Genomic DNA, 14,528 nt, shown 5'->3' on the forward strand with positions numbered 1-14,528 from the left:
ATCGCAAGATGCTCGAACGTTAGGTTAGATTAGATCAGGCTGGCTGAAAGCCATCACATAGGCCTATTGGTCCTTAATTGTACCAGATGGAACTTGACCCTTACGTTTCCTTGTAGTAGGCTTCTTGTAATAAGCCTGTGTCTTTTGCGAATCTAAGTAAGCTCTAAGCGCTAAGCCCGAGAGATATTCTAAACTCTCATATTGTCGAGCTCCTAAACATTTAATTCGGGCTGAAGCTAATGCTGGACAAGAACAAAGAGTTTCCCTCTCTTGTAGTTCATCGCAAAATCTGCAGCTATCATTGTTTGCAATTCTTGTATGCAAATCTTGTATACGAATGTGGCTTGCAAGAATTTTGGCCCACTCGTGGACAATGACACTTTTCAACGCCTCGAGACAGGTGAATCTTTTGGTTCGGACCTTGCTCTCCAAAATGGTCCAAAGAGAATAATCCATCGGATTCGAATTTGAGAGCCATTGTGTGGACGTTATGCAGTTCGGGGCGTTGTTTTTTAGACATCCTTGGTTCACTCGAGCTTTGTGCGACGGTGCCGAGTCCTGTTGAAACGTCCATGGCTTGCCATCGAAATGTTTGTCTGTCCGCGGCTTCAAAGCAACCTCCAGAATACTTTCCCGATAATATTTCGTATTTATCTTAACCCCAGGCTCGATGAAAACGATTGGAGAGCGACCATCTGCGGTTACAGCGGTCCAAACCATTGCCTGTGGCGAGTGTTGCCTGCTGGTGGCCAATCGATGACTTAAATTCTCGTATGAACGGTCGGTCAAATAAACCCTATCGTGGTGGGAGTTCACGAATTGGTCAATTTGAAAAATTTTCTCGTCAAAAAACACAATGTTCGGAAATTGACCGCTTTCGGTCAAGCGAAGCATCACCTTTGGTCTCTCAAGTCTGACTTGTTGCTGCTTTGGTGTGAGATCATCCGCCTTTTGGATCTTGTAAGGCTTGACTTTGATGCGGCGAATGCCTCGGTCAGATATTTTCAGTTCTTTCGCCATTTGATGGGCACTCCGTCGGGGACTTCGCTCAAGACGCTTCTTCACTTTTTGAACCATTTCACGTGTCGTTGCAGTCTTTTGATGACCACCTCCATTACGATTCGCGATGATACCAGTATCATTGTGACGAATAATGGTGCGATAAACAGAAACTTTATTTACTTGAAGGTGCTCGAGTTCACGAACAATCGCTGGTTGTGATTTTCTAGCCAAATAAAGGGTTTTCCAATAAGAGGTGTTATTTTGAATAGCTCGCTAGTTCGGTAGATGTCACTTTTAAAGCTGTCACTTTTTGATATTTGACAAGTAGAAACTACGCCATTGATAAAAATGGAGCGAAACACGCTTAAACAACGCATTGAAATGATTAAAATTCACTATAAAAATGGTGAAAATGGTGAAGCAGCAGTTACGATGAATGGATTGCGCTATCGAGAGATGATTAACGATTTTTTATGACCGAAATTGGATGGCATTGATCTGGACAACGTTTATTTTCAACAAGACGGCGCTACGTGCCACACAAGCAACGAAACCATTGCTCTTTTGCAAGAATAACACCACTTATTGGATAACCCTTTATAATGCAATCCCACTATTATGTTTGAAATCCATTACTGATTGTCGTTTTTCGCGTTTACTCTCGGCAAGATGCTTCCGCACGTTTGTAAACAATACTCTGGACTGTCATTTAGCCAACTTACCGACAGGTGATGCCCGTTCATCAGCTATGCGAGCGGTCTGAAGTTGGTTACACTTCGAGTGCCGGACCCTGCATAGAGAATAGATGCCGGTGTTGGCGGCGCGAATAATTTTCTACCTCATCAAATGGAAATTGATAGACTTTGTTCTTCTTCTTAATTGGCGCGATAACGTTTGGCGTCAGTCTTTCTTTCTCGTCAAGTGAAGTCAAGTCTTTCTCCACCTGATTTTTTTAATGCAAAGGAGGCCTTCCTCTTCCTCTGCTACCACCAGCTGGTACCGCATCGAATACTTTCAGACCCGGAGCGTTTGTATACATTCGGGTGACATGACCCAGCCAACGTTGCCGCTGGATCTTTATTCCCTGTGCTATGTCTATGTCGTCGTAAAGGTCATACAGCTCATCGTTCCATCGCCTGCGGTATTCGCCGTTGCCAATGTCCAAAGGTCCAAAAATCTTACGCAGGATCTTTCTCTCAAACACTCCAAGCGTCGCTTCATCGGATGTTGTCATCGTCCACGCTTCTGGGCCATACATTAGGACGGGCATGATGAGAGCCTTGTAGAGTGTGAGTTTTGTTCGTCGAGAGAGGATTTTACTGCTCAGTTGCCTGCTTAGCCCAAAGTAGCACTTGTTGGCAAGAGAGATTCTACGTTGGATTTCTAGGCTGACATTGTTATCGGTGTTAATGCTGGTTCCTAAATAAACGAAGTCTTTTACAACCTCAAAATTATAACTGTCAACAGTGACGTGGGTACCGATACGCGATTGCGCCGACTGTTTGTTTGATAAACTTTATTTGCCTTTAAAATAGGTTAGGTTAGGTTGGGTTAGGTTGGTATGGTTGCCCAGGGAATGGGCACACTTGGACGAAGAAAGATTAGTCCTTTGTGATACCATTACGAAGGGGGTCAGGTGAGAGAGAAAGTGGTGACGCGATGGTTAGGAGCGTGCGGATTACGAACGATGATTATGTTTGCGTCAACCGTTTTATGCTGCTGATGAAATTCATCAGATTTTTAATGTCAGGTATATCAGAAGGCGTGGCAAAGAAGTAGGAGCCAAGGTGTCTGGATCTTAGCCCCGCCAGAGCAGGACAGCTAAGGAGAAGGTGCTGAGATGATTCCACCTCATCCTCCATATATCCAGCGCAAAAAGGACTCGATGTGATTCCAAGTCTCACAGCATGCATTCCTCGCACATTATGTCCTGTGAGAGAACCCACGAGATTAGAGAGCTGAGGGGCTGAGCTCCGGTTCACACGTGGTCAGAAGGATTTCGCGACCTTACACGTTTGTGTACTCGCTGAGTTGGTGCGATGCCCATCTTTCCAGGAGCAGACCGCAGGTAGTTAGGGGGATCCCAATTCTCTCCCTTCGCGGGGAAATCACCTCACATGTTCTTGTCTGGCCAGCTAATCCGTCTCACAGTTTCTCGCAATGTCGCTGTGACCAGGAACTCAGACGAGGCTTATGTCAAAGAATTCGGACGCAGTCGAAAGCGAGGTCAAGCATTCCTTGACCAATTCCGAATGCACCGTCAGAGACCCGAGGGTCCTTATTGCCGCTTGGCTGTCGGAGTCAATATTTACTTTCTTGACCGTTAATACGCATGTGAGCAGCCAATCGGCTGCCTCCTTGATTGCGGCTACCTCTGCCTGGAATACACTGCAGTGGTCCGGTAATCTGAATTTGAGTTTGATGGGGAGCGCCTCGCAAAAAACTCCTCCGTCAACCTTTCTTTCCAACTTCGTTCCATCCGTGAACAAGTTCACCAGGCCTTGCCCCCAAGTGTAGCCCTCCGTCCACTCTTCCCTTGACGGAATATAAGTGGAGAAGGTTCCGGTTGGACTAAACGAGGGTATACACTGATCCGTTGACAGAGGGATGAACTCGCAGTTTCTAAGGATGCTTGAGTGCCCATAAGTGAGGTTGAGCTAATAGCTCTAGCCCCTCAGTCTGATTGCGGTACGTGGAGCGGCAATTCTGCCTGCGATGTCTACGGGTACCACATTTAACTTGCGTTGCCTTTAAAATAAAAATTCCTGCAATTCATTCATTTTATATTTGTTTTTATTACTTTTTCTTTTGCTGAACATGCAATTTGTTGTTTTCGTAAATATATATGTGTATGTACATACATACTTCAATGCGTATAGTGGTACAATGCACACATACTCGTACATATACAATATATATTAATATTTTATAATTAAATTTCAAATATTTACTTCAAATGTTACACACTCTTCAATGTGATAATAACATCAAATACGCTTAGGTTATAACATAAGTGTATCATAAAATATACTAATTAAAAAATTCATAAATTATAAAATTAAAAATTCAATTTGTGATACAGAAATGTGACTAAGCTAATGAAGCCGAATGATTGAATTGATTGAAGAATAATTATTAATTTTTTGTGGGTATTTTGGCGGCCGCCGTAGCCGAATGGGTTGGTGCGTGATTACCATTCGGAATTCACAGAGAGACGTCGGTTCGAATCTCGGTGAAAGCAAAATTAATAAAAAAAACATTTTTCTAATAGCGGTCGCCCCTCGGCAGGCAATGGCAAACCTCCGAGTGTATTTCTGCCATGAAAAAGCTCCTCATAAAAATATCTGCCGTTCGGAGTCGGCTTGAAACTGTAGGTCCCTCCATTTGTGGAACAACATCTACACGCACACCACAAATAGGAGGAGGAGCTCGGCCAAACGCCTAACAGAAGTGTACGCGCCAATTATTATTATTATTATTATTTTGCATTAACATATTTGTGTAAATATTAAAGCTTAAACAAATACTAATAAAATTAAAACTTCAAATTATAACAGAATTTAGATTCTCTTATATTTTGCTAATGGAAAATTGACACATCGAAAGAGAATTTAACTTAGGTAATTTAGCATTTAGGCAATCGACAGGCACAATTTAATAATTACATGCCTACATACATAGAAAAATAAATTTCTGATCAGCTGATGTGTATTTTTAAGTATATATGTATGTATGTCTGCGTGGCGAAATGCGCTCAGCATTGGCTAAAAATGATACTCGCGAATGATTTAAGAGGAGTTTCGTTTTTAAGCTTGTTGCGATTGCGCTGCTCTTGCAGTTAATATAATATTAGAAAATGCATTTGTTACTTTTTTATATAAAAAAATAATATGTTTTTTTTTCAGCGATTGGCTAACAACTTATGCCCTTATGTACTTCACTATGGCTTAGAGTAAAAACTTGTACGTAACATTAAAAAAGGCATTTATATAACAAATTAGCAACAAATAAAAAAATCTTATTTTAAATATTTCTGTAAGCGCAAGTGATTTTGTGAATATGAAGTATGGGAATTCTTATTTCATTGCGGGTACACATACAAACACCTAACATATAAATATCGTATTTCGCTATATTTATTATTTAGAATATTATTACTAAGTTCTCTCTTGTTTCGCTTTGCTTATATACGGTACTATGTGCTGCTCATATTTCGGCTACGCTCTTTGCCCTGCCAAGCTACTACAGATTTACGCTATCCGCTTTGAATTCCTTCAGGTATGGGTTGCTCTGGCCACCAATGCTACTGCGTTCCTGCAATGTTATTGGAGCCGATTGTAGGTGTTGAAGTTCTTTATGTTTTTCATGTTGTTTCTGGTGTTGGAAACGTTGGCGCCGCATGATCACTGTGCTGTTACCGATGGTGGCTGTTGTGCTGGTGGCGTTTGGTGAAGGCAATTGGGTTGTTGTTGCCACAGTAGCAGCATTCAACCAGCTGCATGTCGCGTCCGATTGCTCCTGATCCGGCGTCATTGATATGTCGGATAGAATGCCGCTCTCTGCATGATGGAGATATGAGTGATTTTTTACAAAACTTACAACCATTTAATGTAGGTATGTACAATGAGTGGGAAGTCAAAGACAGTGGGGGGATATTACAAATAATACAACACAGCACAGCTAAATAGCGACAATCAGTAGGAAATTAGGTACATATAGTATAATATATACAAGTTGAAATTTTGTATGCAGTGGCAAACAAAACAAAAAAAAAACCAAAAAAAAAAAACTAACTAAGGAGGTAATCTACAACACAAACAACTAATAATACTGATAAAAAACAAGTACAACATTCCAAAAACATACATATAAATGCATCTACATATGTACACAAGGTGGAGCAAAATTAATCACCCTATCGTAGAATTCATAATTTTTTCCAATGGCATCGTACGCCAATCAAATTTAACACTCGTGCATCAGAAAGCTGCAGTAAACCAGCAGACAAGCAAGGAGAAGCGCGTAAAGGTCAAGCAATTTCCATCACTCAAAATTATTGTTCTTGATTTAGTCAAAAAATTATTCAAAAACAAATTTGGATGATGATTAATTTTGCGCCACCCATATTTAGAAATATCATTATTTCATAAAAATAATAGCTTACAATTTGCATTAAATACTTGCACAAAAATGGTTAGTAAAAGACAATATTTACATAAAAATAAAAAAGAAATCGCTAACAAACAACAACAACAAACACTTAAAAAACAAAAAATAACACTTAAAAAAAGTAACTCAATTCAAGCTCAATACCCATCGATAGTTGGCTGACGAACGTCGTTGAGCGTTTGGAGCGCGTTGTGCCACCATTGCTAGCGCCACTCAGGCCACCATTTCCACTGCCACTGTGACCACTCCGGCCACTACTGCCGCTACTACTCAGCGTATTGGTATTAGTGGCACCGGCACCACCATTCGCAGTTGCACCGCTGCTGAGCATTAATGTTTGTGTCTCATTGATTAGTTCGAGCGCGTGATGGCTATTTATTGTACCAGGCGTTGACTTGCCATTACAGGTGCTAGCCACACGCTCATGTCCTGAGGAGCTCCCTGTGCTGAGCGAGGAGCTGCTTGTGCCACTCGATAGTGAACTCTCGGAGATTAGCGAATTGGGACGGCGTGCGCTCTTTGTGCCATCCAAATGCATGCCGGCGAATGAGTGACGTAATTTCGGCGCTGGAATTAGGGTGAGAATGAGATAATAAAGGCATTAAGAAATTAAATATTGAAATATTAATTAAAATATTTATTATATAATAAATAGTTTGTTGTGTAATGAATAGTTGTTTCTTACCTTTGCCCAGTTGTGATATCGTAATGGAGCGATCATTAATTTGATTGTTGCTCGGCCGTATGTCCAGGCAGGGTTTGCTGCCGATGCCCATCGAGGACATTTCAGCAAGGCGAATTTCTATAAAACACAATAGCAGGAATAGGAATTTTAAGGTTGAAATATTTTTAGTAAACAAAAAAAACTATAATAATAATTAATAAATGTAAAAAATATAAAAATAAAAGGTGGTTAAATTACAAGGGCCGATTTAAATATGAACCACACTTAAACGTCAAGACTTTTTCTGCATTTCATTCAACATTTTTCAATAAGCAGAATTGCCGCATTTGGGCGAATGATAATCCAAGAGTGATTGCCGAAAACCCAATGCACCCACAAATAGTGACTGTTTGGTGAGGTTTATGGGCCGGCGGCATCATTGGGCCGTATTTTTTCCAAAATGAGACCGGTCAGGCAGTTACTGTGAATAGTGTTCGCTATCGTAAGATGATAACGAACTTTTTATGGCCTGAATTGGAAGATATGGATGTGGACGATATGTTGTTTCAACAGGGCGGTGCCACTTGTCACTCAGCTAACTAAACAATGGCTCTTTTGCGCGAAAAATTTTGAATAATCTCACGTCGCGGCGATGTCAATTGGCCGCGAAGATCATGTGATTTGACACCGTTGGACTTCTTTCTTTGGGGTTATTTGAAAGAAAAGGTGTACGTCGATAAGCCAGTAATAATTCAAGAGCTAAAGGATGAGATAATTGGGCACATTAACGGCATAGAACCTCAATTAAGCCTCAGCGTCATCGAAAATTTGGACCATCGGATGGAGGTGTGCCGCCGAAGCCGCGGCGGCTATTTGGCCAATATTTTGTTCTATACGTAATTGAGCCATACCAATATTATCATAATAAAGAGAAATGACAATAATTTCCTAAAAAAAATTGTACTTTATTCAAAATTAACACCGGCCCTTGAAACTTAACCACCCTTATATAGTGGTTTTTGTTTTTAAGTATTCATAAGAATTTACCTCGATTTCGATTCGCTTGTTTCCATAAAAGTTTCGATATCTCCTCGGTCCAAGCATTTTTAATGTCCTCCGACATGCACTGCAGCGTCCAAGTGTCTTCTGGTTTACGTTTTCGGAACCAAATTTCAAATTTGGTTTTGGAATCACCAACATGCGCCGTTAAACCTATGTCCGATGTCTTAATGCTGTTCTTATAGATGTAAATGTCCAAGTTCTAGAATACGAAATTGGATTTTAAGTTAAAATGTTAAAGTATTTTAAATGTGATTTAATTTTGCTTACCTTCTGATCTGGAAATCGACGTGCTTTACTAAATAGCACAAGATCCTCGAAAAGGAATATTTGTCGCAGCGACTTCTTACCGCCACGGCCTTGCCATACCAAAAATTCGTTTTGTCTCATCAGACGACCTTGCTCCTTCACATTAACATCACAATCCCGTAGCGAGTCCATAGCTAGTAAATCGTTGCCATGACGCAGTTGAAATTTGACCATTTCCTCAGCGCGTTGCAGCTCTTCGACATCGGCGGCGATTTCTTGTAGTGCAGCGCCCTGAAAAGTGAAAGGAAGTGGTATTAAAAATGGTGTCATGGGGTTGATTGTCTTTAAGGCATATTGAACTTTCGATAAGAAGATCTGTCAAACTTATTTTTCTTGATTGGTGTTACAACCGTCAATCTGTCAAACTAGATAAACTCAAATATCCAAATGTTTTGACATTTATGCTCAGTAAAATCTGACAAGCCACTATACGAAGATTAGAGCATCTAAACTACGATTATTAATCTCGGAAGTTTAGTTCTAAAATCAGTGTTGAGTAAGAATACGAGGTGTGTTAAAAAAATAAGGGGAATTTTCAGATTTCGCTGGCTGCGTACATTCGACTTTCGATTATTATTTTTTTATGTTGCTGCACTCGTCTCGAAGATATGTTCACGGTGTTAGCAATTTACCTGTTTAGTTTGTTTGTGAGAAGAATAAATAAGTCAAGTGTTTTGCGTGTTCGGCGTTTTTCTGCTATCGAAAAAAAAAAAAATGGATCAAAGAAGTTGCATCAAATTTTGTATAAAAAATGGAGTTAAAAAAAACTCGGAAACACTTGAAATGTAGACAGCGGCATACGGTGAGAGTACTCTGAGACAAAAAAATGTCGCTATGGACGCCCTAGCGCATCAACAACCGATGAAAATGTTGAGCAAGTGAAGAAAATTATTATGGAGAATCGTCGAATCACAAAGTCGTAGACACAAAGAAGGTCCCACTTAAAAAATTGGATGATCACTTTATCCTGCTTTTTTGTCATCACTTGCTTCAAGCCGCGCTCGGAAAAGTCATCAACATTTTTGTATACCTTATACTACTGAATCCACATCACAACAAACTTTTTTGATTAATTAATCTCTTTTGCAGCCACGGCGTAAGATAATTTCGGCCCTTTCGAATGCGTGCATAAAAATACCGCCTCGAAACGTTTCGCGTCCTTCTCATTCATTTTTGTTTGGTTGCGTTTACGGGAAAGTTTCGAACGACACTAACCTGAGTTAGCACTGGCGTCGTAGCCCTTGAGAGGAACTATGTATTATGCAGCAAAAAGCAGAACGAAATATATCTTGAAGTTACAAGAAAAAAAAAACCGGTTCTTTTCTTCTGACACAGACTGTATATACCTACTTTCAATATCTATAACTTTCAAGTTGAATTTCAAATAAAAAAACCTGACATTTCGTTGAAAGTTTCAAGTTTCTCTTACCTCCACAGCATTGCACGCTTTCACCAATTGCTGCAAAAGCAAAGCATATTTTCCCATTCGTTGCACGGGTTTCAGCAAATACGAGGCCAAGTCCATTTTGTCATTCAGTTCGAACTGTTTGGACTGTAAGAAAAAAAAAATTAAAATTATTCTGGAATAAATAAAAGAAGAAAAAAGGAAAAAGAAATGTCGTATTTGTGATCGAAATTTGACGTTTTATTTAATGTATTAAGAATTATCCAATTCAAGTCAAATATGCCCCGTTTTGTTCGCAAACTTGTTGCCATTTAATAGGTAACTTCATTATCCCCCCTTTATAAAACCCCCCCTCCTTATTTGCAAAAAACTCAGACAACCAATTTTCGAAAGCCTCTTTTGAGGCCAACTTCGTTTCACCAAGGGCGTTTTGCATGGACCGGACTATATGGTGGGTGCGATAGGACATCCTATCCGAGCTCTCGTAGCTTCTGGCGGGTCATCAAAGATGTGTGAGGACGAGCGTTGTCCTGGTGGAACACAACACCATTCCTATTGACCAATTCTGGCCGCTTCTGGTCAATCGCCTGCTTCAAACGGTCAAGTTGCTCACAGTAGAGGACCGAATTAAGGGTTTGGCCATAGTTGAGCAGCTCATAGTGGATAATTCCCTTCCAATCCCACCAAACACACAGCAAAACCTTCCTGGCGGTCAATCCGGGCTTGGCGATGGTTTGGGCCGGCTCGCTGCTTCTCGACCACGATCTTTTTCACTTGGCGTTGTCGTACGTGATCCACTTTTCATCGCCAGTCACCATCCGCTTCAAAAATGGGCCAAGTTCGTTCCGTTTTAGCAGAGAATCGCAAGCGTTGATTCGGTCCAAGAGATTTTTTTGCGTCAACATGTGTGGCACCCAAACATCCAGCTTTTTTTTGGTATCCAATCTTCTGCAAATGGTTCCAAACGGTTTTGTGGTCTACACCTAGTTCCTGACTAATCGAGCGAATGCTCACATGCCGGTCTCTTTGGATAATTTCAACGATTTTATCAGTCTCTACGACGATTGGCCTACCAGTACGGGGTGCATCTTCGACATGTACTACAACAGAACGAAATCGATCGAACCAACGCTGTGCTGTGCGAATCGTTACAATATCAGGCCCATAAACTTCACAAAATTTTGCCGCCGCCTTCGTTGCATTTTTACCTATAAGGTAGTAAAAACATAAAATATGACGAGTTTCTTGGTCGGTGGAATCCATCTTTGACGCGCTATAACTTAAGACTGAAACGTACAGATTGTCGTCTAGTACAGATTGTCGTCTTCAAATAGCCGTTTAGTGTGACCCGATGCAATAGGTAAGTACAACGCAAGATATGCTTAAATGTCGCGCTCAATTGACAAAATACGACATTACTTTTTCCCCAACCCAATATAAAGATAACGGCCTCGAAATGGCAAAATCAGAAGTTTTAAAATGACTTCTTAAATACATCTTACAATTTTAAGACTAACAAATTGGAAAAAATTCATTAAAATATGACATTAAATCCACTTAGTGAAAAATGAATTATGTGTGTTTGTAGTGGTAGTGTTGCACATACCTTGAAGAATGCCGTACCATATTCGCTCATCAAAGTATCACTTTTTGGTTTGTTTTTATTGTAAAGTGCATACAAATAAAATTTCGATTCCATTTCCAAGAAGGCGCTGCCAACTTTCAACGGATTACGTTCATAACGTTCCAGTTCATTGAGAAAATGCCATTTGTGGAATTCGAAGATCTTCTCAATGTTGCCGAAAATGACATTACGCTGGCCGCGTAACGGCTGTGGTATGTCTTCGCGCAACAACTCGTCAACATAGTTTTCAATGACATAGTTCAACGAGTGTACATAGTCGCGTTCCGTGCCAATCATTTCACGCATGATCAATAGAAGCGTTCTAGAAAGAGGTATGTGGATGAACACAAACAAGGTCAGCGTTTAATACATTCAGAATAAACAAAAAACCGAAATTATATTACGTATCTAAATTTGTAAGTACGCACTTTTGTATTTTCGGATCCAAACAACTGAGTTCTTCCAACTTCGACAATTCCAAACTTGAGGCGTGGTATTGCAGATGAGCATTTGCCTCCATTGGTGAGTGTATATCAGCGTAACGTTTAATCGGACGTTCATAACATTCAAAGTCCAGTTCATTGCTGTTTTGACTGCAATCACAGACAGACAGATTAAATATATTGCAATTCAACAAATAATGAATACCTGCACTTACCTTTTACTATACAGATTTGACGCCTCATTGAGGCTCTGGCACGAACAGACTCGTGTCAACTTTGGATTTCCTTCGCAACGTTCACAACCGCCCACACCAGAATCGGCAATTTTAGATTGCTCTTCCTCACCATCTTCTAGCTCCAATTGCTCACCGTCCACGTCTATTAATTCGTCCATATCCTCCATATTACGACTTTCGCGCCAACAATGGCACGTTTGCCCATCGAACGAACCTATGCCTGAACTGGAGCGGTGGCTTAAGCGATTCATGCGTGGCACTGGTGTGCTGGTAATAACGGCCACATGTTGTAGTTGTTGTTGCAGCTGTTGCGGTTTGGTCAAACTTATGCCGATGTGGTTGATAGTACTGTTGCGACAACTGCTGAGGTTTAAACTATTTGGTTTTGTGTTGGCTGGAGGGTCACTGCACGCAACTTGGCTGCGTGTTTGAAATGTAGTTTCTGTTGTTTCCAATTGCTCTGGCGTTTTTAGTTCTTTGGTGTTGTTTTCTTGTCGCGAATGCTGCTGTTTTTGGCGATATTTTTCTAACAGTACGGTGGCGCCAGCAACCTCGGCTAGACGTTGGATTTCCTGTTGCATGTGTTCTTCGAGATTTTGCGCCACCAGCAGGTGTTGCAGCCTGGATGCTGCCTCTATGCGTTCACGCGCCAGCTCTAACTTTTCCGCGAAGCAGTCCAGTGCTGATTTCAGATTGATGGCACTCTCATGCAACGCTTCAATATTTACAGCTGCATCGTGCAAATCGCGTCCCTTGGCCAAGTGTTTCTGTGGAGGACAGACAAAAGTGAAATTTTTAACTTTGAAAGGAAAAATTAAATATTGAGGGTAATAAAAGCGGTAGGGCCTTAATATAATAATAAGAAAAAACTTGAAGTAGATAATAATTAGAACAAACTAGTAATAAAAAAAGCATAGATGCTTAGGCTGAGCTTTACTTCAAATTTTTTGCATGCCTCTTAATGTTGTCTCTCTGTCTCACAAATGGAAATTCATAGTTTTATGGCACGCATGAAAGGTTTTTTCATAACAGAAATTCATTCAGAGCTTTACCTGCTGAGGGGTCACTCTTTGACGAAATATACGCCTTGATAATTAATGCATGCCAAAACGGTCGCCGTAGCCGAATGGGGGCAGTGTGTAGCAGCAATATCACAGAAAACATTGCTCTGCTCTCGTTACTGCTCTGAACTTGAACAGATGATTAGTGGAGCAGGTAGCGCAAAACGCGGCAAAAACTGTTTTGCTCCGCTCCAAGCTACGTTTGGTACTGCCAGCAGCTCAGAGCAATAGTCAAAGCAAATTTTGAGTGCTCTCGGTAACTTGAGTAGTAGTAAAGAGCTTGGAATCGCCTGGAGCGCTACTTGTGAAATTATTCATGTGTACTCCAGCTACTTCTATTGCTCTCGTTTCTGTTGCTCTGCTATAACTCCCATTGCTGATATTTGAGCACTGTTCAAATTATGTAGTGTAGGTTGTAGGTATGGTTGAAAGCCCAAGGGGGCTAACCCAAAGCCAAGCTTGAGTAATGGGTAGGCTTCTGTGAAAAAACTTCCAGCTTTGAAAGGCCAAAAAAATTATTGTTATGAGTACCGCAAGCACCAAATGGTATCTACGCTATGCAAACGAAAGCTCAACGCCAGAGAACGCAAAGCAGAGGGCGCCACGCTAATGTGCTCCAGAGCCGAGAAAACGCGGCGCTTATGAAATCGACAAACAAAAAACAGGGGTCCTGTGCAACATGCAGGGAAGGGTAAAGTACCTGAAGCATCGAGAGCAGTAAATCTTACATCAAAAGTTGGACAGGAAATCAATTTAAACTGCAGCAAACCTGGTGTTAGCTATCTGCATTCACTGCGGGCTTAAGACAGGCTGTTCTACCCTAATTTTTTCCTATACAAATACTCTCACGAGTGGAGAGGAAGGAAGAGACGTAAAAATAATGGAAATTCGAAGGCATACACTTTCAGTTAGGCTTATTACAAATCCATTATGCAACCGAGGAAGCTGCGAACTGATTGCGTTAAACGGCCCCAAAACTGTCCGGCAGGGAAGGTCCAGAGTTAAGCACACGTGATGGTGACAATATACCGGGTGTGTTCCTAATGACTCCCTACTGAACAGCTGGCGTTGAAACTAAAATACTTTTGTCCCTTATCATCACCCAGAACAGCCGGCCGTGTACACACCTGTGGAGAGTGCTCAGCAGCAAGGAGGGGTAAACTGCGGAACTTTTATCAATAGGCAACGATGACTAGTCAATATAAGTAATTAGAGAGAGAAACTGTAGGACATCCTTTAGAATCGGCATGATTCCCGTTCACTTCCACAAAAGGCGCGTCTATAAAGAAGCTGTGGATGAAGCGACATCGGGGGTAAAAATACTCGCAGAAATTGCGGATGGCTCAGCTAAAGAAACAGGCAGAAACTAAGCCGACGTCAAAATTGGTATCAAAATACTACATGACGTTGAAACAAAGATAGTTGAAGAAGTGGCCGAAAGTGAGGTCACTGTGGACGTCTCATTGTTACCTTACGAAAGTGAGAGAATCGGCGGCGTTGATAGCGAACATGAGGCAAATGGAATGTTGAAGATCAAACCGCCAGCAGGTGCTGGT

At 41.1% G+C, this 14,528-nt stretch overlaps 1 protein-coding gene across 1 annotated transcript in view; it reads right to left on the reverse strand.

The window, feature by feature from the left end:
* Window positions 1–3,773: 3,773 nt before the first annotated feature.
* The window catches only part of LOC128861764 (uncharacterized), a 192,088-nt gene continuing 181,333 nt past the window's right edge, over window positions 3,774–14,528 (reverse strand). Inside the window, exons 9-17 of the mRNA XM_054100147.1 lie at window positions 11,891–12,678; window positions 11,661–11,825; window positions 11,215–11,554; window positions 9,633–9,755; window positions 8,165–8,434; window positions 7,883–8,096; window positions 6,857–6,973; window positions 6,316–6,738; window positions 3,774–5,561 (exon numbers count right to left, since the gene is read on the reverse strand). Of these exons, the coding sequence (XP_053956122.1) occupies window positions 5,245–5,561; window positions 6,316–6,738; window positions 6,857–6,973; window positions 7,883–8,096; window positions 8,165–8,434; window positions 9,633–9,755; window positions 11,215–11,554; window positions 11,661–11,825; window positions 11,891–12,678 (2,757 nt within the window). The 3' untranslated portion in view covers window positions 3,774–5,244. The remainder of the gene's footprint in view (window positions 5,562–6,315; window positions 6,739–6,856; window positions 6,974–7,882; window positions 8,097–8,164; window positions 8,435–9,632; window positions 9,756–11,214; window positions 11,555–11,660; window positions 11,826–11,890; window positions 12,679–14,528) is intronic.

The sequence above is a fragment of the Anastrepha ludens genome, chromosome 4 (genome assembly GCF_028408465.1).
Source record: "Anastrepha ludens isolate Willacy chromosome 4, idAnaLude1.1, whole genome shotgun sequence".
NCBI lineage: Eukaryota > Metazoa > Arthropoda > Insecta > Diptera > Tephritidae > Anastrepha > Anastrepha ludens.